At 33.6% G+C, this 27,860-nt stretch overlaps 1 protein-coding gene and 1 long non-coding RNA gene across 6 annotated transcripts; one reads left to right on the top strand and one right to left on the bottom strand.

Annotated features, from left to right (window-relative positions):
• Positions 1–309: 309 nt before the first annotated feature.
• Positions 310–27,542, bottom strand: LOC127881485 (uncharacterized). Of its 5 annotated transcripts, XM_052429384.1 has the most exons (7): positions 27,346–27,533; positions 23,348–23,476; positions 15,111–15,159; positions 14,518–14,946; positions 14,032–14,142; positions 13,850–13,878; positions 5,834–7,913 (listed from the first exon to the last, which is right to left on the bottom strand). In XM_052429384.1, the coding sequence occupies exons 3-7, from the start codon at positions 15,157–15,159 to the stop codon at positions 7,797–7,799; spliced, it is 735 nt and encodes a 244-aa protein (XP_052285344.1). In that variant the 5' UTR covers positions 23,348–23,476; positions 27,346–27,533; the 3' UTR covers positions 5,834–7,796. The 5 variants fall into 5 exon arrangements, with proteins under 5 accessions (XP_052285346.1, XP_052285344.1, XP_052285345.1 ...); XM_052429386.1 differs by lacking the exons at positions 5,834–7,913; positions 23,348–23,476 and adding an exon at positions 310–1,281 and having other exon boundaries at positions 27,346–27,542; XM_052429385.1 differs by lacking the exon at positions 15,111–15,159 and having other exon boundaries at positions 27,346–27,534.
• On the top strand, positions 12,068–12,990 carry LOC127881486 (uncharacterized). The gene is made up of 3 exons (XR_008050056.1): positions 12,068–12,149; positions 12,488–12,597; positions 12,849–12,990. It is a non-coding gene; the product is annotated as an uncharacterized LOC127881486 (long non-coding RNA).
• Positions 27,543–27,860: the final 318 nt, after the last annotated feature.

The raw sequence follows: 27,860 nt of genomic DNA, 5'->3' as shown, positions 1-27,860 counted from the left end.
TCCCGTTTGCTCTTGCGTTTTCATTGAATATAATGGCGACGTATTGCTGGCCTGTGCTGGTGCCATCCAGGAGGTCAATGCCACCAGCGATTCAGGTTTTAGATGTTTCTGACACAGGTGTGTTCGTTTTTGTTGTATCGGAGATTTTGCTGCATTATCTTCTTATGGATACGGTTACACAGAATAAAATATAGCAGTAATTCTAAATATTTATTTGTGTGACAACGTATTTAAACGGGCGATGTAAATTTAATATTTTGACTATTTAAACTATTCGTTTTATCATATAAGATATTCAACATACATATACTTATTTTGTGTAGTATACAAATGCATACATTGTAACAGAATAATTTATGTGATTAATTAACACTCATAATGTATAAATTTATTAACAATTGTATATCCATGTGTAGCTAGGAAGCACGGACAAGACATGTTTCATTTGGTTTAACTATCTTCTCTTCGTTAATAAGATTTAACATTTCAGACCCGAGCATGTTTTTTCAATTATTTTAAGCCCTTGAATTATATACTGGATGCAAAATATACACACATTTATGAACAAGTCTGTACAAACAAGGCGGGGCAACATATTTCACATACTAAAGCGGCTGCTATGTTCATCAGCACAAATTGTGCCATTTTACTTCACAATTTGCGAACGACGTTTGATTGTATTTTACGTAAACACATTATTCTCAAAAGTATTATTGTGAATAGCATATACCGTGTTTTGAGGATGAATAAGTATAAGCCTTGTCTTAAGGTTTAAATAACTGTCTGAAGCCGAATCATGAGGGGAATATAAATTGACCGTGTCACAATAAGCCAAACTGTTAAGAACGCGGAGTCACGTGAAACGTAGAATTCCAGAACGTGTAGCAATGCCACGCAACGTCGCATCTGATTTCAACCTTTCACTCGTTTAAACACTCAGCGACGTAATTATATTGTCAACACAAGATGACATCATCAGAATGAGCAGTTATTTATACTTGTGTTCATACATTAAATAAATGTTATTGATTAAACAACTTGCTTTTTTTAATTGTTTGCAAACATTTAAACACTCTTTATTTGAACATTTAAATCGCGGTGTTTAATCAAAGATTTTAACATTTTCTCTTGTATTGGTAGATCTGTGGTTTGATTTCCCCTGTTTTCATCACAAACTCATTATCTCTTTATGATCAGATACAGTGCCGACTAATTCTTATTAACCGCATGGTGTCATAAACCACATGTGACACATGTCTGGTCATACCCCCATGTCTTCTCCTGAAAAAAGTATTGTGTAGTAATTTCTAAGACTAATGTAACGCCCAATGCTCAATGTAAAGTTATTTATCGACACTGATTGTCATAAACTATCTCTGTGTAGGCATATGTCAGATTCATCATAAGTGAATGTCGGACATTCGTTACCACGTATTATCGTTCCTATCATAGTTTTAACACAGGCGGATATTCGTTCCTACGTTGGTTTGAAAACCCGGACAATAGTCCCGACGTTAAACTTAAAATGGTTCCTACATTATTTTGACAGCCCGGAGATTCATTCTACATTGTATTGAAAATCCGGACATTGGTTCCAACATACTTGCTCTCCTTGTCTTTATTATCAAATTTTATCGAAATTAATATGACACTCTGGGCATTTTAACCGGTATTTTGTATGTTACCTTATTAAAATAGTCTGCTTTTTTATATTTGTATCATATGTCATACCGTTTTAAGAAATGTGTATGAGCATAAGCATGTTAACATTAAAATGATTCTAATTAGAGCGAGATTAAACGATTTTATCAAATATTTATGAATTTATATCAAATGTGATAAAAAACTTATTATGAATATATATTTCAATATAAATTTAAATAGAAATTAATAAGAACATGTGTCGGAAATTGCGAAATAGGCCAGTTATGTAATTCTGAAATCGAAAATGTCTGTACAGTCGAATTCGCCAGCATATATATCATGCATGCACGATGTGAATCTAAATTTAGTTTTAAGGATCATTCTATTCTCCTGCAACGATATCTATTCATACGACATATAACAATGCCCATACAATTACTACAATATCTTTGTCGTATTTGTTCTCCTTTTCGTTTTGTTCGTTATCAACTGTATTTTCATTGTAAAGAACAGAAACACAGGATGAAAGAAATTACTATTGTTCCTATATTTTTCCATAATACAAAATGTTCAACATGTAAGAGAATATATGTTGTGTGTGTGTGAAGTGTGCGTGATTGATGTGCGTGTGCAATTGTGTGTGTTTTATGAACATATGTGAGAAAGGAAGTATACTTATACTAAGAGAAATGTAAAATTTTACTTTTATGTCCTTATGTTTTTGAATTGTGTTATTTACTTTCATATGTTTTTCTTTTCTTGTATGTATATGCTTGCGTGTTTATGCATGTGTTTTTGAGTATGTGTGTGCATGCGTGTGGTTAAGAGAGTTTGTACTTTATGAAAACGCAAAACCACTCATTTGTGTACATTTCTACTTAGTTTGTGTAATTGATAACTTCATAAAAGTGCATTTATAAATGAGAAAAAAAATATATATTCATACGACACACGAAAACTAGCTCCATTCCTAATAAAAAAGACGAATGCTTCGGTAATTGTAGGAAAATATGTACGAACTATCTTCGTCACAATCGGCTCGGGGCTGTAATATGCCTTTGCTGCATTGTATGAAATTCGTCTTCAATGTTTAATTTGTCTTGCCTATTTTGTGTTGTTGTAACAAATTTTTATCAATATATTACAATTCAACCCATAATAAAATCGTATAATCTCGCTTTAAAAACTCACTCTGTGATATGTAATCAGCGAAACCTTGCAGAAAGCGGGGCGAATTAAACTATTTAAAATGTTTTGCTTAACATTTAACTCCTATGAAGAGAGTACGTAAGCGAACGGACCTAACATAATTAAGGTAGCGCACCCGTAGTGATTTCCCGCGATTTCTTCTAAGATCGAAAAGCCTTTTTACATGTTTACTTTTGGATATCTATTTTAAGCAGGCACCAATGTGAATTTGTCGTGACCGAATGGTTAACGCGATAGATTTGAATTCTTTTGGGATCTTCCCGCGCAGGTTCGAATCCTGTCGACACGCATACTTTTTGCGGCGTGTTTTATTTCTTTTCTAACGTAATTTTATTTAATATAGCATATAAGCTATGTTTATTGATAAATTTGTTGCAATTTGTATGCACATTCTTTATTTTGTAAATTAAAACAATGTTATAGCTAAATTGGACGATTTACTGCTGAAAATACGAATCAAGCATGTTGCATTTTTATTTTTATTTCAAACAGTAAACGGTAAATCTGTCTATTTCTTGGTATTTATGCTGTATATAGTGTATTTATAAAAACTTAGTACAAAATATTACTTAAATGATACTGATTTATGGCACTTTGTTTTTAACCAACCCAATTTCTACTTGGCTGAAACCACTTACATTTCATGGGGCTCTTCCATTAATAACAAGTTATATATTTCTGTAAAATAATACTTAATTCATGTTGTTTAAACTTTAAACACCTTTACTGCATCTGTACACACCAACTGCATGTCCATATTTGGAAATCTTGATGAATTATGGAATTTTCATATACCCCCAGTGGTGCCAATAAACTGGACAAAAGCCGAGCGTGGAGATGGTTTTGAAAAAAAAACAGTATATTTTTTTAAAGCATGGAAAGACTACCTACAAATGTCCATGTAGTTCAGTGAAATGATGCTGATTAAGAAAATATTACATTATGTTATATTTGGAAAGGTGCCTTTTACCGGGTGCGCTACCTTAAAGCAAGCATTTTCGTGGACTACAACGTTGTTTAATAAAATGACCCATATTTATCACTCATAATCACGTATAAAGATATATCAAAATGCATGCATAGACAGTCAAGTTTGCACCACTTCCGTTTTTTCTTCACTTGTATATAATACTTTTTCAATATTGTCATTCTATCTAAAGATTTTTTTTCTAGTATACAAGACAATTATCATTACATTTAAATAGTGTCATGTAATTCATCGTTTATACTGCTTTGTCTTATAGTTTATTCCACATCTCTTACACATTTCATCGTTTATGAAAAATAGCAGTAACCAATACCTCTTAGAATTATAGTTATTTAATTCTATGTTTCGTATTATACAGCTTATGTATATCTTTGTTTTGTGCAATTGTCGATGCTTAGTCTTCAGAGCACCTTTACTCATATGTGAATGGGTAACTCGTATTTTGTTATAAAGATGCAATCAAATTTATAAATATACACTGATGGTACCACACATAATGTGGTTGAAGTAATTTTTAGTTGTTAGAATGTTTTTATAATAACTAATAAATTAATGACTAAACACACGACTGTAAGAATATGTTTGACGCTATTGTAACATTTGTCAGTGATGATGAATATCCAAAGTGTTAACAATAAAAATCAACTTGTATATAATCATCTATATGACTCGCCAAAAAAATACACGTTCAGCCTCGTTATGAAATTCGATGCGTCGCATGATATCTTACAACGGCAACCTTGGTAGTATTGTGAAACCGGTCTATTATGCTGATAAATTCTATTTTTATGAGTTGACATAATACTTTCATGCATCATATATCATATATTATTATCATAAAAATACAGTCAATAACTTTCATCTAAGTAATCAGTGCATGCTGTTACTTTCAGATCGAATACCAAACGGGTTATTCGCCAGTTGTTCGTGTTTCAAATGTCCTATAGCCAGATAGATATCTGACCAGTTCACAATATTGTTTAGAGTAACAAAAACAACCCCGAGTAAGTTATCCCAAAAAGACACATATAATAATCAACTTGAATTCGTTAAGATTCGGAATATTAAATTATTTCAGTACATCGTTCAGTAATATTAACTCGTTAAGGGTTTAGAACTGCAATACGACACATATATTTTATGTTATTTCCCCTATTTTGTCCTATTGCTTTTGTAGTTTGAAACGATCTAGAAAGTAGAAACAAATTCTCATACATTTCAAGTTTACTATCCTTAATCTGGTTGTCCCTAATTTGTTTTATAAACATACAATTATTTTTACTATTATCAACATAACTTTTAATAAAGCATGAATTATTCGTTATGAAATTATTAAACATGCAGTATAAGTGCATGTAAGTACATGTAGTAAATGAGGTTTATAAATTGAACTTAAGACAATATAGGCACACACGTGTTGTTATATTTCTTCATAAACCCAGAAAGAAGATGTATGTCTCAAGTAATAAGTAAGTTAAAAATCAGTTGTTTTTGCAGGACATTACTTAAGAAGAAATGTACAAACTTTGAGAATAAACATTCTCTTTGAATATTTTTGAACGAAAAAAGGGACAAAATTGCATTTTCACCGCACAAATTTTAAGTTTGAATAGCATTAATTTCAACAAATACATACAAGGGATCTAAACATACATATTGTATACGAAAATGCTATATACACGCCTACATAGCAGGAATGTGCATCTATATAAATATTACATGTGGTCATGAAAATAGCGTAAGTCAACCAAATGTCTTGGATAAAATGAAAAAGAAAAGGAGGGAGACGGCGATGATAAACATAAAAGGTCGGATATACCTTTTCACAAATGAGGTATTAATCAGAGACAAAAAAACGGTAATTCGCGTGTGCAGTTAAAATCATTATTGTAACAAAGTTATCATGGACTATATATAAATCGATTGTAAACAAAGTGTGAGCTTATGCAGTGGTATATGAAAGCTAATGATCATATCAGTATAGGTGAAGACCATAGTTTTATAGTTTAATGGTATATTTAAACAAAAATGTTCTGAATATAATAAGCCTGTACAAATAGAATTATTTACAAAAGCTTATGGTTAAAAATGTAAATACATCAAAGAAAACCAATATAAAAAGTTGTCCTATTCAAAGACATTTAACAAAATAATATAGTTGACTGTAACACAAAATAAAAATGGTAAACATTCATATTTTATGTCTTTATATTATTATCATAAATGTTATAATCAATGAACATTTCATCAATTAATATTTGAAACGTTATTTACAATATATTTATGCATTTTATTTCAATAATTGTGTATTCCTTCTTTAATGAATATTGGTATCGTCTGTCACTTTTTAGAGTGTTTGTTCTACCTCATCGTCTTTTATAACTTTGTTTGTTATTTTAAGAGAAATATACTTAGCACAGACGATACAAATATAACATGATAAAGAGTCACATTTTCATCCGCACCGAAACGGGGAAAACTCGGAAAGGGCACCGAACTGAATTATTTTGCTGATTAAGTGTTTTAGCCAGTTTGAAGGTTATTTCTTTTACTAAATAGTGGCATACGTAGGTAAAACAAAGCAATACGTCAATAATAACAAAAAAAACACATTGTCGACCTAAGTGTACCTAAGTGTAGTGCTATTTTAGTTAACATATAATTATATGCATGTTCAACATTGTTGAACATTCACTATTTGAATGCTCAACAACATCTCATTTTTTAAAACCCTAAAAAAATCCGAGTCAATGTTGCATTGTGATTTGAATATATGGAATTGTACCATTTGTATATTAAAGAATACTGTCCAATGTTTGTCATGTTATATACTTACGTTCAAACACATAGTTCGTTTTTTATAAATCATTCATCGGAAGTTTTTGCTGTTAACAATAGTTCACAATGTCAAAGTCGTTCATAAAATTCCCTTTTGTTATTATATGTTATTGTAATTATTTCCCTTTTAGATACGCATGTTCATTTTTTACATTTATTACATTTAGATCTTTAAATGTAAACTATTACTAATATTTAAAAGTTATTAATTTTACATCGGGTATTAAATAATGCGAAATGATGGTTTCAAAATTGACATCCGCAACATGTGGATGTCTCATTCATGTCGCAAGACAAAAGCCACTGTGGACTTTGCTGTGCAGCGTAAAATCCGACTTTATTTGACGATGGTTTGTCTCGTTTAGGAACACTCTTGGGATCCCGTGATCTTCGGTTTTGAAGAGGATGTTTCGTCTCCAGCAATTTGTTGCGATATTCATTATGTTGGTCAGTTCCGTAAGTTGAATAACACGATGACTGACATATTGACTTAAACATATATGTTCGATAATATGATGTTGTGTGTAATGCAAATGCCACCATTTCCTTAAGTTCAATTATAACTGTAGCTTTATCGCTACTGGAGAATTCATTAATATTACGACCGAAGCAAGTTGTACGCGTTAGCCTAAGCTTATATCTAACGCTTGCTGGATTGAACGTGGTGATAAACTATTCTTTTTTACAGTTTACGGTTCGTGGTGATTGTCAAAATCATTTTATCAATATCTTATTAAGATATCCGCTTAATTCATTTAGTGTTATGTAAGCAAGTTAACTGTAACTTCGTACGAAGATACCGATTTGTAAGCTATGTAAAGGTCAGTTTGATGTTCAAACATACTCATTATTGTTAATGAATTGCTCTTCATCAATTGTTAGAAAGTTAAGTTTACACAGTTGTTTTTTTTTTTCAAATATATATCACATGTGAGGCATACTCTCGTGAATGAGTTACATTTAATCCTTTATAATGCAATTGTCGTACCACTCATTAAGGGTGTTCACTTCTATCCATCTTGTATTATTTCCAACAGACGAATAAACATATGATCGTTTTCATAATATCGATCTTCTACTCTTTTCTTCACTCCACTACAACGTACTTCACTTTACTTTAATCGACAGCTCTAAAATTACCTTCTTCCTCTCCATTCTGTTCAGCATTTGCATTAAGTTTCTTCACCAGGTCAAACCTATTTCCATCCTTCTTATATCTATCTGACTTTTTCACCTTAAATTCAAACAAATTATAAAATCATATAGAAGAAATATGGCTAAAACAGAGTTCATAACCGTATGTTTGATGTAAACTTTGTCTGAATAGACCAACCTTTCTAAATATGACTCTTATAAGAACGTTCGTGGATCATACAGAGTGTTTTGCTGTAATGTTTATAACGGACCATAATGCCGCCATCATGCAAAGTGACATTGTTAAAGCCAACATACGTTATGACAGTAAGTATATTGAAATCAAACACAATCCGATGATCAACGCTCCAAAAATCGTGAGTAACTGTTACATGCTCTATGGATACATAAGAAAGCAATTGTTGTATACTAATTTTCATATGACGCATTGGAAATTGAAATATTCCATCACATAATGCAGGGAATGTTTAAATAATGTTTCATTTTTGGTTTGTGCATTGTCTCAATAATTGAGCATTTCCCGAAAAACAGCACGAGTGAACCGCTTTTAACTCTTAAAAGGACCGTCAACCACAAACGACGTACATATAAAAGTTCTAAAATACCGTATTTTTTATAATTATTAATTTATATTGATTAAAATGTCACGTCTGATATATTACATTACTTGAAAAAAGTTTATATGTTCAGTATATTCGGTTATAACATTTCGCGACGTGAAATCGAAAGTACATCGCGAAAATATGTGACATAACGATATACACACTATAAATAACGCAAGTAGATTAATCATGTTATATGTAAAATATATACAATTCTCTACGCATACACAATTTGCATTTCTGGGTTTACCACGTGACGATGATGATCAATCTACTTGCGTTAACTGGTAGTTACCTGGTAGACATACCCAGTAAAATGTTATTACCGAATATACTGAACACATAAAAATTAAACAAGTGTCAAGTAATGTTATAAACCAGTCGTGATATTTTAATCAATATAAACTAATTATTGAAAAAAAATGCGGCATGTTAGAACTTTCCTTTTTCGTCGTTTGTGGTTGACGGTCCCTTTAATTATCGCGTTATTATTTGAGTGGGATCCTGCAAACGGACGGACTAAACATTAGAAAATGTATTAAGAATCCGCTAAACTATAGACATGTACATGAACAAAATAATCGTAAAGGAGAACAATTACTTTCGGAATATAGGTCTTGAATAAAAAAGCTATTCACATTCCACCCATCGAAATTGAAAGGCGAGTCTATTCTTTTACTAAAAGCACCTTAAGACAGTTGCAGATTATTTTTTAGCGACATAACTAGAAAAACGTGTCACTTAATGTTGATATTAAATAAATTATGTAAATTGTTCTTCACAAACAAGGTAAGGTATTACCGTACTAATAGTTGTACATTGACATCTTATGCTACATATATCACGACACAATTTGTTCACAAGCAATTTTCAGACGAAACATATTTATAAATAATGGTTAATATTAAAAAGCAGTACAAGCACTTATACATATTTTTGGATATGTCACCGCTAAAGAATCCAGCGCAATAAAAGGAGTGTGTATAGATTTATGCCGCTTACATCCAACTTTGTAGCAATAATCATGTTCCTGTCCTGAAATATAGCTCAGGTGTTTCGGGATAAAAAGCGTATCCACATTGAGATACTTTTGACATAACAGTATTCGAGCTTTCCTTTGGGTTTTAAATTAAGCTTGAAATGTAGCAATTAAGAGTGACGTCTGATACCTGCAAAATGTGGACGGTTTTCTCAGCGCTGATATTCAATATCTATTTTTCAAATATAATTTAAAAACGTGTCAACATCTTATTCGAAATACAAATACTCAATTGACGGACTTCTCAGTCGGGCAACGGACAACTTCACAAAGTTGAATCAATAAATAAACTATGGGCCTCGCAACGCAAACAAAACTGCGAACGTTAAGGTCACTAAAACAGCAATTCCGTGCTCAATTTCTTAATGATTTGTCCTCTGAAACATCTCAAGTCGTTTAATGCTCACGTCGGACTGGAATGATTCCGCTACGTATGTAAGACACGAATCTTCCAATCGGAGATCATCTAAATGGGTTGTTAACTGTGCTATGGAACGAACACTATCACTATATTTTGGCTATAAGAATGGTCTTGCTATTTGTAAGTTAAGTGTTACCTTTCACTATATATGCACCGAGTTTCAGAAAGACGATGGTAACAGGTAAGCGATTTACTTATAAAATTGATGTGTTTATTACGGGATGTTTTATCAAACGAGGAAGAAGACAGCTTATTTATTGATACTTACTTAGACACTTAGTGCACGACCGACATTGTTTTCAGAAACTGATTGTTGTGTAGGTATGCTTCTGCTGAACGTATAAGATGTCTTAACGTCTCCATGTTTGATAAATTATATGAACGTCATACCCAAGGGTAGGTACAACACAATTTTCTTTATTTATTTATAAAAGTTATTTCCTGAACAAATATGTGTTAACATAATGAAAGTCAGTATCGAATTATGGCATACTCATATACGTTGTGTCTATGGTATTAATAATGAACATATTTATAAATAGCTCGTTAGCATACTAGTGAGAACAGTTAACGACTATAGAAAATATCAAACTTCTTTCTGTTTTGGTTTCGTTTCATTTGTTTACACGTTGTTTTATACTGAAGTACAACATTGTGAAACTATGTCATAAATTTCAGGTTACAATTTGTGTATGCATTTCTTGATCATACTTTGCTGAGAATCAATCAAGAACACATACGTGAAAAACAAAAACAAACCTTATAACTGTGATTTAATTTAAAAAGAGAGGTTATTTACATTCACGTATAACACATAAACTAATTTAATGTTTTGATAGGCCCGTGAGCAACATACAAACAATCTTCTAAGGCTTACATAAATGTACATGTAAACGGTGTTACAAAGGAGTATTTTGGATTGTATTGCTTTACCAACTTTGGAGTTCTGTGCGGAAACGCTAATGTTATTATATGTAACGTAAACTAGATTGATGATATAAACACGATTAATCGGTTTCTAAACTTTGCTTTTAATCAAACAAACAGGCTTGCGTTCGAAAAAGGTGATCAATTCAATCAGAATTATACAAGCTATCTCATCAAGTAAAAGTTATATCAGCAGTGAATTACGATCCTAATCAGTTCATTGTTTTTTGTTCACTGTTTAGACTGATACGTCTGCTATCACACTGAAGTCAAATTTAAAAAAATAAAATGAATTTATGAAAACCATCGTTTAAAAAAGTTTTAATACGTTTTTTATTTTGTTCTCCTAGTCGATACATTTTTTCAGTTGATGTTAAGAATACATTGTATTGATTGTCCGTTTCAAAAGAACGAAATGAATAATCTATAAATAGGAACACAATCTAACACTGCTACCGCCTTTTGAACATAATTTATTAGGCTTCAATCAGCCTCACTCGTCGCTTGAGAATGCGTTTGCATCTGTTCGCGTGCTTTAAATATGAGTTGAAAGATGACTCAATACCTATATCAGAGTGTATGCAAGACTTAAATACACATATTATAGTGAATGTAAAAATGATAACACAAGTTATACCAATTTGGCCCCTACAGAAAAAAAATACTATTTTAGGAAATTATAATATTGTTCAGGCAGTTTTGCCAAAAATAACATATTTCGGCTCATGAGCTTTACCAGTTTGCTGTTATGAATCCTCTGTTGCATTATGAAGTCCTTCAGAGAAACACAAACAAGCGAAGCTTAACACTACAGTTTTGTGCAATTTGTATGAGTTTCTTGCAGAATCTCGATAACCTAAAATTGGGTTTCATGCATGATAAGTCCGTGCATTCATATCTGGGATGTCCTGATTGCAAGTGGATGGCTTATTTGCAGGCCAAGAGGCCAAACAGCACAATCATCCGGAATTCGTTAATGGTTCCATGCATTAAATACTTCAACAAATCTTGTAAAAACTGTCGTTTAAAAATGAAGGGTAAAAGACTCCGCCCCAATATTTACTCAGTTCATGTTGAAAGCTCGATAATTACTCGTCAATCTATCATAAATTCCCTCAAGTTGTAATAAGAGTGTGTGTACTTCATTTTATCCAGGTAACTCTCCTTTGTTAGACAACAAGAATATATGTAATGTGCATATATTGTATATGAGCTAATACGTTATTTTCATTAATGCGCTTTATCACCGGGGGTGAACAACTTGTATCACGTGACCGCAAAAGTCAACGCCGGTTGAAGAAACAGTCTGTAATCTTGCACATTAAGGTAAGTTTTGTTGTTTTTACATATGATCGAAATTTCAGTTTAAAAAAGCGATAGCCTATGACACAGTATACTAAATAAACTTTTATTTGAAATGATTCGATTGCCTTTACTGTTTCCACTTTCCGAAAACACTTCGACACAAAATTCTGAAATGCAATGCAAATGCTGTTTGTTTATGTGGTTTTGATGATTTTCTTTAAAAAATATTGGTTTAACGCCTGAATTAGTATGATTTTACTCTTCATTTTAATATATTTAATAACATTCATGACAAAAATAGCGGTGAAATTTGAAAAATATCTTTCTTTTTTTTGTTTTGTTTTGTTTTGCAAACGCAGGTTAGTATTTCTTGAGCAATAGGAAATGGCAAACGCAGGTTGCGAAAATATTCAAAAGATGATGAAACGCACACTGTTCACATTATTGGAAATTTTCAAAGGATGATAAGGTTACAAATACAAAAATATCAACTATTCAAAACAATATATGCCTACGGAACTTCAACTGACGCTATACCCGCCAAAGCTCACGAAAATCCCGTGCATTAGTAACACGCATGTTTATTGTACTGTGACGAAAGAATAAAATATTGTGTCACATCCAATAACTCGCGTTTCATATCTCTTTTGGTGTAGTCTTTAAAAGTTTATAAAACAGTTTAGAAATATATTTTAACAAATAGTAATTATTTTATTACAGAAAAATGGCGTTCGTGTGTGAAATATGTGGGAAGACATTTAAATCGGAGTGGGGGTTAAAGCTTCATGATAAGCCCCACAGAGGGTGGACGATTCGCCTGTTGTGGAAAAACATTTTACACAAAACAGGCGTTCAACAGACACAGGTGTGTATTTTGTTTTTAGTACAATGCTAGGGTTCTGTCGGTTTAAAAATCAAAGTACGCACGATATTTTGCGCGATACACGAAGCGAAGCGCGAGAATGTACCACGAAATATCGCCCTTGTGTAGGTAGCCCAAAAGGCGATATATCGTGTTAAATATATCGTGCGACGCCGCGACTGTCGCGCAAAATATCGTGCGTCGCTTCATGTTTTGTGCGTCGCCTTTGATGAAAGAAGGGCGAGATTATAGATGTCACTATCCGGATTCCGTAATCTTAACCAACCTGCATTTGCCATATCCAGCTTCAGCAAACTGCGTTTGCTCAACCAACCCGCGTTTGTATATTTTTGAAATAGCAAGAACTTACCAAATTAAATATTACAACAACAACTTTTATCAAAAATTAAGCATCGTGTGCCCTCATTTTTCTAGCAATATGATTTATTCGTGAATGGGAAGTGAAAAAATATGTAATCAAACTGCGTTTGCATCGAAAATCTTAATTTTGTGTCCGAGTGTTCTTAAAAATTGCAAACCTTCGAAACAAGTACAATGCGTCTTAATATGCAAAAAGGTATAAAGCATGTCATAAGCTTTGTATTGTCCATAAAATTTCGCATATTCTCTATAAAAAGATGAAAATCACCTGACGGAGCGGGATGCCTGATGCAATTCAACAACCTGCGTTGACTTTTGTGGTCACGTGACAAAAGTTGTTCATCCCCGGTGTTTATTATTAACATACTACTTTTTGCTTTTTCCTTTTTGGGTGAGGGTTTAAAACTTTGGTTATGGTATTGTTACGGTAGCTACTCCATAGTTGATTGAAATGTATGAATGACAAAACAACACATACCATTCTTCTAAAGAGTCGCAGCAACGAAGCTGAAAACAAAAAATATTGATCTTTAATGTGCAGTATTTCAATGTCAAAAACATTAATCGTTGTGGATACGTCTATTAAGAATACATTGACATAAGAAATTTTTGGTAAAAGTAAATAAGTGTTGTTTGAATTGAGATTAGCTTAATACATACCTTTGTAAGCATCAGGCACGCACACTGTTATGGCCACGTGAAGAGTAGTAAGAACAAGTATATAGATTGTTGCTTGCAGAACCGTCCTCATCGAATCAACAACCGATTGTGCTACAATTTCAATGAATATGACGGTAGTTAAATATTTATATATTGATTTGTATACACAATTGATATAGACGTACTCAATTTAATGTCGGTGATTGTTCAGCGCATTTTACATCTATAATGTGGCCATGCTTTACGAGTACAATGTCATTGAGATTACCCAAAGTTATGGCTATAATCAGAACAAACAACACACTAACACAATCATCATATAAGAACTGGAAACAAATCACCGGTGTTTCATTATATGCGTTTTATAATATAAAGTTTATATGATCCATCCTGCAGCCGTTTAATTGCAGATTGTCAATTATGTATCAACTGTTCGTGTTAGCATGTTCTTATTAAATCGATGTTACCAAATAACATATTACTTACATGTATTACACACGTTTGCACAATTTTGAACTTTTTCAAGTAATTCAATTAAATTCATGCTGGTCATCTGGTCCGATCTGTTGTAAGAACTATTCGTAGCCAACGCCATTATTTCCATGCTTTCACAATGTCCTGAATTATAGGTTTCGCAAACGGTATATTTCCCAAGTGTTTCCTCTGTGTCCATTAATACGTTTAAAATTGCACCTTCACCAGTGTAAAAAACTGCATAGTGCTTTGCAAAAGATTTATCAACCAAAAAGCAAAAATCCATCTCCGCGTCACATTCTGCTATAATGTGCGTATGGTTTAATTTGTCACAGAAGCGGATTGTTATGTCAACATGTGACATGCATTCTATGGTAAAAAACGCTTTAGCATCCATCGTGCGAAGCGTTATGTCTCCATATGACACACGTATCCATGACTCTGTAAGCAACAATATAAAACCATACAACAAGTAAATATATTTCTATATTTAAACTTTAAATATGCATACTTAAACATTAACGTAACATAAAGTAATAGCGATATAACGGGTATCCCGTTCGTAAAATATTTAAATGCATATATCGCATATACATATATCGTACCAAGAAGCAGAAAATTCAATAAAGGTCCACGAATATACACCAGGTACATCTGAAACAATACAAAAACATGTGTAAAATATGATAATAAACGAGCATTGCTGATTAAATTGAACGCACGCATTGCCCGAAACCAAATTGGATTTGACATAACAAAAACTTAAGGAATCAAAAGCATGTCCAAACAGAATATCGATATAAATCTAAGTTCTATTTGGCTATGTTTATTCCAAAGATACATACTATAAGGTGCATGAGAATAAAAATAAAACACAATTTTCGCAGACGTGGGAGTAGCGGAAAGATAATTGACAGGCAATTTGCTCGAGCAGACAAGCTGGATAGGTATAACCTTTGAAACCAAGTGAACACAAGAAGAAAATCATGAGCAGAGTACCACTCGTTCTTACATACTCGAAACAACTACCACGCATATACGGTATTCTAAAAAAGCACTGCAGAAGTCAAATAGAATGAAGGGAGTTTTTAGTGAAATGCCTATTGTTGCATACAGACGAGACAAAATCATAGCAGATATTTATAAGTGCATGGAAAAACCAATCGGACAATGACAAGGGAGGTCAACCAAGTAGACAGATGCACCGAAGAGTGTGTGCTGTGTGACATGCTAGCAAGGGGGTTGCACAACCGTGGAGAATTGGGTGGAGTGACATTTAGCAAAAGGCAGATCTGAGAAGCACAAGAAAGGTGAAAGGAGCATGAGGCAGATACAACGCACCACAGAAGCAAACCTGTTGCTGAACATTTTAACTCCAGAAAACATAGAAGTGAAGAAGACATGGGAAAATGCGTTTGACAAACTATAAGAGACAATTCGGATTTCTACCGCAAGATAAAATAACTTGACTAGATCCAATTATTAAAGACAGAAGTTCCCAATGGTCTCAATACAAAAGCAGCATCCGATTTAGTATGGTAGGATTATAGGCGATAGTGTAGGCGAATACGATATTCGTGTAGACAATTAATGAAGCGATAACTATTTTTACCTCAGAAGTTAACTATTTTGAAAATACATAATTCGCCAACAATTGTACATGCGAGCATGATGGATATGTGTGGGATGTGTATATGAGTATATGTTCGGATATGTCTATATATAAATTATATTTGTGATTTACGGAGTGGTTTTTAGTGTTATTTCTGTTCTGCTGGATATCAATGGAGTTGGAGAAAGAGGTTAATTTATGAACTTATTTTATTTTTTATAGATCTATTTTTATAAACACCGATTTTGATGCTAAACTCGGTGTGACAAAGTGACGATCATAACAATGGCGCCCATTTGTATGCAAACCATGAGTTTTTATCTTATCGCAATGTATGTGATGAATTCTTTACAAAACAAGGTATCAATAAAAAATAAAAATACTTAACATCATTGACATGTTTAATATGCAATAATTAAACCACCATTCAATTGTCGTTGAACTTATTTATATTGAAGTAAGCAAATTAATCTTCGTCTCACGTTGAAGTGCTTGAATCCATTGTAAAATTGACTGTTACATTATTCATCGGACACGTATCGAAATGTTACGTTTTTTAAGCTCGACGATTTTGTCCAGTTGAAGAACCCAAATGCATCGCTTATTGTGTGTCGCCCGCACCGTGTTGCTTCGTCGGCCATGCGCTTCGTGGTACCTCCAAGACCATCACAGGGGCCCTTACCGTGGCCGCTTTCGAGTTAGTTCGAGCACGACATCCGTATGTAGCTTTATGATTCACTACCGCATCAAACATATGTCTGTTTCGGTACTGTGAGGACGGCGAGTCGCTCCAGTAATGTATTGTATCCAGATTAGGGTCGATTTCTTTAAGTTCTGGTATAAGATCATCCAGAAATGCCAATACAGTTGAAGACTTGTTAGCAAGTGTGTCCGACACAGTGACAAAACTTGTGTGTGTTATACATCCATCAGAAGATTTCCAATACGCAACTGCCGGGTGTAGAGTAACGGAAGACTGGTTGAAGTACGCACTCTGTACCTCCTCATGTGATCGACACGAATAATTTTCAGCAAAGTCAATCTGAACTATCATATGGTGCTCAGGTAATTCATGTTTTAAGATTTTCAACTGTTCGTATTGGGTGTTCACTCGCTCGACATGCTCTTTGAAATCAATCATTTCAGTTTCGAAGTGTTCTGTAAACTGATCTTTAGTCATCTTACTTTCAACTACCCTTGTAACTGTCTTCTTTTTTCCCTTTTCTTCAGTGTCGACTCGCTTCCATTGACTGACGAAGACATCTTCTGGTAATTTTTCACTTATGATCTCGTTAGTCAGTTTTTGTGCTGCAACTGTGTCTGGATTTGCTGGAACGTCTTCCACATATTTTCTAATTGCCTTTACTGTTAATGCCGCATTCTGATGTTTGTTACAAAGGCACGACAGTCTGGAAGTCATAGACGTTTTGTAAATATAGCTGGGTCGTGTTCTACAGAATGTTGTGAACAAAATGTCAATATGAGGATGTTCAGCTTTGCATTTTAAGTAGAGATTTTTGAAGCAATCAGTCAGAATATGTATTTGGACTTTCATTCCTTTTTTAAGCCGTTTTGCGTCATTTTTTCCATGTTGCATTCGGCTGTTATCTTCACGCTTCATGAAAGTAATGACATCTTCTTTGTGTTTTTCCAACTTGTTGCAGCGCTTTGATGTTATATTTGGTTGCACCTTGGTTTTTACTGTCCCCAGCTGTCGTCTGCCAAGTCCCGTTTTTGCGGACAGTAAGCGAAGACACTTGTACTGCTTTGTAATTTTTCCAGAGACAATGCTGTGCCACGTTTTCAATTTGTGTTTAGGTATGTTGTTTCTTGCGTGTTTGATTTCACTAGTGATCACATTTACAAGGAGTAATCGTCACTTTATTTTTTCTCTTTGAAATTGATTAAGATTTGCATCATTCATTTCTTGCTCGGTTTGTTTGCTGGGTGTTAACTCTGCATGTGGTGAGCTTACTTTTCTCGCCTATTGAAGTCTCTGTAAAGCCCTTTGTGTAGAGTTTAGTTTTGTCTTCAGTTTTTCTCTTTCTTGCTCTAATATTCGTATTCTAGAATGCGCTTCCGACCTATGTCTCTTCCACCGCTTCATAGCAGCATTCCGTTTTCCATTATTTCTGTCCCTAAAATCCATTTTCACCAGCATTCTACCTTGTAATTATTCAGCTCTTTTTTCTGTTTGACAACCACTAGTTTCTGCTCTTTCACTGTTACCATTGCTGTCATACCCACTTTTAACACTCATTATCTGTCTGGCTCGTGCTGCACGTTTTTTTTTGCATAAAATGCTCTCAAATTAGTCCTGTTCTTCCTGTTTCTCTCCTGTCTATCTGCTTCAGAACTGTTATCAGATGAAACATATTTTTGCTGTATTCTTTGTTTTTCCTTTCTCAGATACTCTTCCTTATTCTTCTCCTTTTGCCTCTCTCTGTAGGCTCGTTGAATTTCTGCACGACTCTTACCCATATTTTATTCTGGAAACTGAAATACAAAACATAAAATGTCCGTTACCATTCATGAAATATCCGTTACCAATATTTCGTGGGTACTCGACGGTACATGAATATCATGTATTCAATAACTTAAACATGATTTAAGTAGAATTACCAACTCCCTTGCAGTAGGTAGTCATATTTCAACTATAGCATTATCTTGATAGTTTTATTACACCCAAACTGTAAGCTTGACATTAAAGAAATAAAATAAGTTCATTGTGAATGATTATTACTTACACATTTACACAATTTAACCCAATAATTTCGTTATCTGGTCTTTAAAGAATGCGCATTCTATAAATTAATTAAATAAAAAAATAGTCAATCAAAAGAAATTAACACATAAATTCAGTTTCAATAACAGTACACTTGATTTAAAATATCCGTGATCAACAGGTAACAGAGATTTGGCAACTTCACAACATTTACATCATGGACAAACGAACGCGCCTTGAACAAAATAACGTTTTAAATAACATAACGTTCCCTTCTAGAGATGGATATTCTGAGTGTTTAGAGTTAGCCTATAAAGAAATATAATTTGAGTACGTAAAATGTGTGTACTCACCTTTGTAAAAAATCTCAGAAGGTTAACTGTTATTTGTCGATACCCGCAAAGTTGAGCGTTCAATAAAACAATATGGCGATGATGACATCATCAAATGACGTCACGCTTAGCCTTATTGTTTTAATTAATATTTTAATATTCTATTTGTGGGGGAGTTAAGTATTTCGGTCTCGGAAATTTAATAACGGAAATTTTAAATTGTGTTTAATATCTTATATTATAACTTGGTTTTGTCAAGATTTTCACTGATAGTTTACTTTGTGTGGCAATTGACAAAATAAGTGACAATATGTTAATGTCGCTAAAGGTTGAATCATGTAGAATAACGTAAAAATGCCCATCACGGAAAAAAAATTCCATTCACATGTGTTTTAATGTTGATTGGGACTTACTGTTTACATTAACATATTTGGTTTGGAAGAAAATGCATTGTTTAAAACCAACATTATTACGGAGGTTACTTATATGTGGATGGTATAATGTAATTAATATGAGAAGGCGACAGTAACGGACATTTAAATTAAATGTTTTGTTAAATCATTTTTGCCAACTATTTGATATGAAATGCAAAACTACGATTAATTTTTATTTTATATGAATGGGTATATAATGTATAACAAGGATAGCCAGTGTTTTATATCGTCAATGTGTCGTTATCACCTGGCGACAGGTATTGTTCCCATTTATTGAAAAACCGTGTGTATATTTAAATTACCTTTTTGATATGATTACGGTATTAAATGTTTTCTTCAAATTTTTAATAGTAGATCGACAACAGAGGTTTGAAATATGTTATTTGTAGTCGAATGATTCTACTTCATCTTTTTATCTTGTTGTGTAAAAGTCAGCATGAATAGCTCAGATGGCAAGCCAGATTCGCATCACGCTGACGAACAGATTTCGATTCCAGTCTGTTTGTATTTTTTTAGATAATTATTTTAGGTCAAAAATGTAATGAAACAAGTATTTTACTAAAGTCCAGGGTTCGAAATTAACACTCGCACACTTGCAAAATGCGAGTGAAAAATACTGATTGCGAGTTAAGTTGTAAGCCACTAGTATTTTTTACGAGTAAAGAAATAGTGAAAAAAAAACTAGCAATATAAATGCACTCGACGTCATGAACCCTTAACCGTAGGTCAATTTATAGAACGTCTGAATACCTGTATGCGGAAGCGCGATCCTTGTATGTAGACTGGTATACTCATAGTACAGATACGCGGATAGTATTGGTACAAAGAACGTGAAACAGTCGTTCATTTGTTCATTGAACTTGAACCGACCAGGCGTCGAAGCCAAACATAATTAGTTTCTTTTTGCCTACAGACGGAAATAACAATACGAAAGATAAAGCAAAGTTAACCGTTGATTTGTATTTTGGTGACGTCGCACTCAACACACGATATCATAGCTGATTTTTTTCAATATTTGAAAACCCATTTAAAATATCCCAAACTGACACTTACATTTTGTTTTCTGAGTGAACACGACACACTTATAATTGAAAACAATACCCTTATGGTACAAGGAATTGATATCTTTGTATGATTGCAGAAATAAAATGTGTATGTTAAGTACTTTTTATTTTGTTTTAATAGTACTAAATTAATGTCCAAACTTTTTTATGTTACCTGCAAAATTTGCGAGACTGTTTTTTATTTTGCGAGTTGGTATTAAAGCTGCTCGCAATGTTTTGCAAGTAGAAAAAAAGTTAATAATCGAGCCCTGCTTAAAGTGTAAATTGAAACGATTTTTATTTTATGTTTCATGCACGGTATAGAATCGATATGACTTTATTGTTTTTAGGAGCTCGAAAGTCTTTTTCTGAGCATTTTGGAAGAACACCATTATGTACGCCTGCACATTCTCAAGAACTGTCATCCGATGACGACAATGACCAAATAGAAGGTGCATGCAGCGTCGTAATGGAAAACCGTATTGGGTCCTTCGTTTCGGGGCAGTCTGTAAAATCAAGCAGTGACTCACTGACGATGATGAAAGTGATGGCGGTGATGCGTTTTCAAATGATGATAGCATCAAGCGTTTCCACGAATCTGGCTGTGGATGTGCTAAGAAATGCCACGAGAAATATGATGCCTCCCAAATGAGAACGCACATCCTTGATACGCGGGAAATGACGAGGGAAGAAAAAGCAATGTATATAAAAGGCTGTTTGTCCGAAGATCCCACAAATAACTCTACAAACCCTGGGGAAAAGAGAATGCGAATTCGTGGCAAATACACATTCCGCGGTCAAGAAATATGTGCATATACGTTCAGATTGTTATTTGACATAGGACGCTGTGCATTAAAATCAATAAGGCAGTCAATGAACAAGACCGGTCCGGGACCACGCCAGCATGGAAATACTGGAAGGAAACCAAAGCATGCTAAAAACTTCCACAACCTGCAGCTCCGCGTGGGAGAGACTATACGGCACCGATATACCTACACAGCGGAACAACGAAAATGAACATTCATAAGCTGTACAAAGCAAGCAGTCATGAGGCTGGTTTGCGTTTTGTTGAAAAAAGTTCCTTTCAGTCATAACGGAGTGCCTGCATCCCACATATAAAGGTTTCATCCCCTAGAGACGATGTGTGCGCGACCTGTGAGAAGCTGCGAAAGAAAATTATGGATTCGGTATCGGAAGAGGACAAACTAGCTTCCACTGAAGAAATGCATAGTCATATTGTTTTGGCACAAAATTAAAGATACCTTTATAACAGTCTCATTAAAAAAGCAAAAGAAACGTCACATCTATGCCCAGCTGAACGATCAAACCTCTTCACATTTGATTTCGCGCAAAGTGTAGGTATACCGTACCATGCACAACAGATCGGGCCCTTATATTTCGCATCGTTAAGAAAAGTCCACATTTTTTAAATGAGAATCGATGGACAATCACGTAAATTGAATTTTCTTATCGACGAAAATGAAAGCATCGGTGCAGATGGAACGAATGCACTCTGACCAAACGCTGTCATCTCGATGATAGACTACGTGCTTAACACCCATGGATACGAAGACCTCTTGTGCACAATACACGCTGATAATTGTCCGGGTGAGTTAATCATTATAATTTCATATTGCGTTTAAATCATAATATAACAATAATATAACGATAATATTGGAATAATTTGATTGGTTATATTTATCGTGATAATAATTACGCGAATCATAAATGATCATAACATGTTACAGTGATTTTAAAATGAATGATGATGGAAGACGATGATGGTGGTAAAGAAGATGATGATGGTAATAATGGTGATGTCGATACTGATGACGATGAAGATGATGACCATGAAGTAAACGATGACTGATTGATATGAGCTTGATCTCTTGATCAGTTATTGTTATTACTTTCAGGTCAAAACAAAAATCAGTTTGTGCTTGGGTACTTCGCATGACGAGTCCTTACACGGCGTCACACTTCAATTGAATATATGATGCAGGTTCCGAGTCATGCACGGTGTTTGATGGATAGTAGGTTCGCCCATATTAAAAAGCTGAACAGATAATTAACCTTTATCGTTGTAATAAATTAACATTTTTTATATTAATTACGATTACTTAATACGTTACATTTTGAAAAAAAAATAGCTTAACAAGTTTTATTTGCAACTTTTATTTGCAACATAAATATACAAGATGCTAATGATGATATCAGAATAAATTACATGGTTAATGGTATCATTACATGTAAATCCTTAAAACATGGTACACATGTTTTGTTTTACTTATTTTATTGAACATGCGCTTCAGACGCTCGGACTGTGACAGCATTCAGCAGCTAGAGGAAATTTTCAACAAGTCGTCTATTGCAAACGAGGCTGTCCGATATCCGACCTGGCGCTGGCGTGACTGGAAGACTTTCTTGTTTATATCTTTTTATCAATACCCGTGATAAGGTAGCATGTGTCACTTTTTATAAGCTACACATTTTTCACAAGTATAAAAATAAACACAAATATTCATAAATGCACACATGTTCCCCACACATATTTCTATGTTGCGAGTAACCAAAATATTATAGTGCTTATCAGTGTGTTAGAAATCACTTGAAATTCAGCATGTTTATTTATTAATTGTAAAAAAAATATAAGATACTCAGTAATTAATTATTATACTTAATAATGAAACACATACTTTTAAGTAACACGTAGCTAAACGACATGTGTACAGATTTTGTTTCTGGCAATGTGTTACAGGAAGTACCAGTACTTCAGGTTCGACTCATCGATGCCCGGCACGGTTTTCGCGAAGAAAGCAACGGACCTACAAAATGAAGAGTTCTTCATCATGAAACAAAGGGAACTCCCCTCAGCAGAACCGTGCTTAATTAAACCGGCAGGGCTATTAGAAAATCGCGTGAAATACCTTTACAGAACTGTCCGACCATTTGTGCGACGATGTTATCAGGACATTACCTGTCCAAAACCCACATACTGATTGCATGTGATAACGTCATGTACCAAACGTCATCCTCAACAGTTATTTTAATCCATGCGCATGTTTATGAAGGATTTCCCAACAAGTTATTGTTTATTTGAATAAGTGTTTGATATTGCAAAATATTGACATGCTGTTAACGTCATGAATGCGTCATTCCGATTTTAAATGACGCGATGTCAATATCTTTGTTGCGTTACAGTATGCGTATATAATGTTGTCATAGCAACGCTTAATAGTGGCGTACACATATAATTTATACAAAATTGGATTCGTGGTTGAACGTACAATATGAAACTAAAAAAAACTAAAACATGACTTTTTCTCATTAATGCAGGTTTTGTCGAGTGTGTGTGTGTGGATATATGTATACATGTAGGTGTTTAAATTTATATATGTGATTATATGTGCAAGTATATGAGTATGTACATGTATGAATGTATACGTATATATGTGTGAATATGTATGAACACAATACATTATAATTTAGCTTCATTTTTTCAAGCATGCATTCGGAATTATTGTAATTAATTATTTATGTATCATTTCAGTTTGTAAACATGTTGATAAATATAGTCAATAAGAATTTATGTTGAGATATTGTATTAATATTGATAACTTCAAACAAAGAATTTTGATTTCGTGAATATTATTTTTAGGCTGGTACAGTCAATATCTTTATTATAATTATAGTAATCATTGTTATCGTTAACATAGTTATTGTTGTTGATATAACTATATAATTTTATTGTTGTTATTATTATTATCAAATTCAATTTGGAAAAAAATACAATGGGCATAAATTTCTGATCAAGTTAAGAACCATACTACAAATTTGTATCAGAATGTTATTTATTTTGGCGCAATCGTATATCACACGGTAATGTATGACGTCATGACGTCATTTCCTGTCATATTTGATGTTGTAAAACTTTTACTTTATTGACGTCCATGACAGTTATAATTATTTGTCACATGCCATACACTGTTTCCCATGTAATACAACCATTAAGAAATAGTAAACCCCAGTGAGGTCCCTATGGCATTATAGTGACCAGCCAGGCAGCCACAAACCGTAGGCTGAGGTCCATACACAGTTTTTGTCTGCCTGGCTGGTCACTATAATGCCATTGGGACCGAAGTGGAGTTTACTATTTCTTATATTACACCGAAAAGCGTCCCCTGTATCATTGTAAAGTGTTGTACCGGCTTTCCGTACTTTTATTTTTCATGCAACTGAATGCGCAAACGATGACGTTTATTGTGTGACGTAGTTTCTCTGACAAAACTTTCCAGTTGGAACTAAATTCTTTGGATGTTAAGGAATCGAACGAATGCAAACTTATTTCGGATTGTGTTTATTATACATAATTTTGGTCCAAACTTCTGTAGATTAATTGCACATTGTTCGTGGAGAACACACAGTTACAAACACAGTTCATTTCTGTTTTCATCGCGATTTATTACTGTGAATATTCTCTAATACAACGCTTGCTAATGTTTGTGAAATACAATCTAACAGCGCGGCGGCCAACATTACCGCCCCGTCAAGAAAACGTGACAACTCTCACCGCAGACTTTCAAATCTAACCGCAGAATGAATTTCTTGCAACAACCACACAGCATTTTATTCTCAGGAAAATAAACATAAAATTTAGATATGTCTTATCCCATTCTCGATTGGTTGACTGCTACTCTTACCCCGATTTACTCAACCCACCCCTTCGAATAACCCTTGTTGATTGGATGGATCGCACATGCATCTACCACATGTCACAGCAGTAGAGTGCAATACACAATTATCACTTTTGGAACAGGAGACCTCATTTCATTAGCATACTTGATCATACAAACAGATGCTTTCTATGGACAAACTACATTGGTAATATGAAACCTAACACTTCTATAATCAATTATGTAAACCCCGATACACATTCCATACACATTCAATCCGAACTTGTATCGTTATGTATCTTGGGAAATTGGAATTACCCTTAAATAATCATCATATCTGAATTGTGTATTAGTTTGAAGTAATGTTGACCAACGAGCCAAATTGTTAATCAAGAACTAAGACCATGTCAACACATGATCCCGATAATTGAACTACATTGGAGAAATGAAACCATACTTCCTTAACTAATTTTCAAACTTCATAACATACCCCATCCGAAGACATCTGTTATGTTAATTCCTAAATACCCGCAACGAACAGCTACTTTACAAGATGAACTCTCAAATAGTTTGACCACTTTAAACGTTTAACTTCTGTTTACGTATAAGATAGAAATATTGATGAAAATAACCTTTCAACATTTTCTAACATATTAGTAATTATAACAGTTACTAATTAATTACTCAAACATATTATTAAAATATTTTCCTATTATTAAATCTATCTGTACTTAAATTTCTATCATAAGAATAAACAATATGCATATACCGTTATGTCACCCTTCGATAGGAATACAATAAAAGAGTGTGATTTAAAATAAGTTTCGATAGAGGGATGGGCGAATAGAAAATGGAAGTGAATATCGTTGCGACTTTATTGTTATAAACATTGGATTAACGTTGACATTGAGGTTAGCGTGTCGTTTATTCTATATTAAGTTTTTTTTTAACTCTTTGTAAAGCTGAAATAGTTTCAATGCTGTTCAATAAAACGCTTTGAACACCACAGTGCACATTTAGACCTAGTGGTATGTAACCCCGAACGGTCCATAAACAAAAAATAGTGACCGGTCTATATACTCTTAGGTTTCTCTATCGCATTTTACAGACTGAAACCGGAAATATAGATATAGAAGGACCAATATATCTTGGGTGTAATAATTACATATTGTTATCTTACACATGTGATATATACCTTTTAGGCGTTGTCATTGGCTTATTTTTCGTTTATTGACCAATCGCATTTTGTAATTTTGCATGAAATGACGTTTCAACGTCAAATGACGTAATGAAATGTAAACAACATTCGGGATTTATCATTAGGTTTGCGTAAATATTTATTTAATTTGCTCATTTAAAAGCATGTGATAAGAAAGATCAGACACGTTTAGTCATATCATACCATATTTTATTAAACTCGTCCAGGAAATTCATTAGTAAGCTCGCCAAAGGCAAGCTTACTTACAAAAGTCCTGAACTTGTTTAATAAAATATGGTATGATATGACAACTCGTGCCAGATCCTATATGTATTGAATTCATATTTGTAAACTTTGATAAAGCCCACATGGGCGAATATTTAAATACAAGAGTGTTTTTATCTATGAAATAAGTTATTTAAGCTCGGTTATCGTAAGCCTCAGGCTTATAGAAACGCTCTCGAGTCCGTTTCCTGGGCCAGTAATTGATGTCTTTGATCTAGAGAACACTCTTCTAGAGGAGATCGAACACGTGACCTCCCGATCGCTAGGCGGACACCTTATCAGTTACGCCACGGAGAACCTATTTTGATTTATTTATAAGTGTATAAGATTGTATCGTTTCTGTTTATAGAAACCCGGCTACGTTACACATAATAAAGCAGAGAGACATAATATATACGGCGGATAAATATAAAATAATTTAATAGTACATGCTTTAATACACCTAAATGACATAGGAACAAGATACGTTTTTGATGTTAATTAGGTTTGTTTTAACAAACTAATTATATTTTCTAAAAATAAAAACAAACGATATTACCATTGTCTTTGTCTAATAATCTGCATCAATATATCCCACACCGGATCAATGAAAACCGTACTAGCTCAACGAATAACTGTCGACGGTCGAGAAGTTCAATGATTGCCCCTTTCCAATTCTACCTACGTGTGTATAATATATTTCATATAAATAAAACTGTCGGTATCTCACTATTCATTACGTCAATAAAATTATATCAGCAATCTTGATAAAATGTTATCTTTACCGGCGATCACCAGTGTAAAGCGTGATTTTGTCAGATTGTGAATAGGCCGGATAAAGCGAATCACGCATGCAAGTAGTGTGAACTTAAATTCGATCATGGTCATGATTAATATCAGATAACAATCTAAGGTAAGCAACGATTACTTATTAAAATATTATTGCTATTTACTTAAATGACATTCTTTGCATAGAACTCGATGTAGATCTTCAGTGATAATGTATCTTCACATTAACCATGGTTCTTTCATATTTATTTTAAACCGATGCGTTAAACGTCTTGTTTACTAATT

The sequence above is a fragment of the Dreissena polymorpha genome, chromosome 5 (assembly GCF_020536995.1).
Source record: "Dreissena polymorpha isolate Duluth1 chromosome 5, UMN_Dpol_1.0, whole genome shotgun sequence".
In the NCBI taxonomy this organism is placed as follows: Eukaryota; Metazoa; Mollusca; class Bivalvia; order Myida; family Dreissenidae; genus Dreissena; species Dreissena polymorpha.
Note: the sequence above shows the minus strand (reverse complement) of the source record. Positions and strands in the feature narration are given on the sequence as shown.

Bases quoted from the DNA above. Each gene is read 5' to 3' on its own strand.
- LOC127881485 (XM_052429382.1), bottom strand. The intron at 14,947-15,110 runs GTACGATATATG...TGTTGCTTACAG, and splicing joins ATTGAATTTTCTGCTTCTTG to AGTCATGGATACGTGTGTCA. The intron at 14,143-14,517 runs GTAAGTAATATG...TTGAAATTGTAG, and splicing joins TGCAAACGTGTGTAATACAT to CACAATCGGTTGTTGATTCG.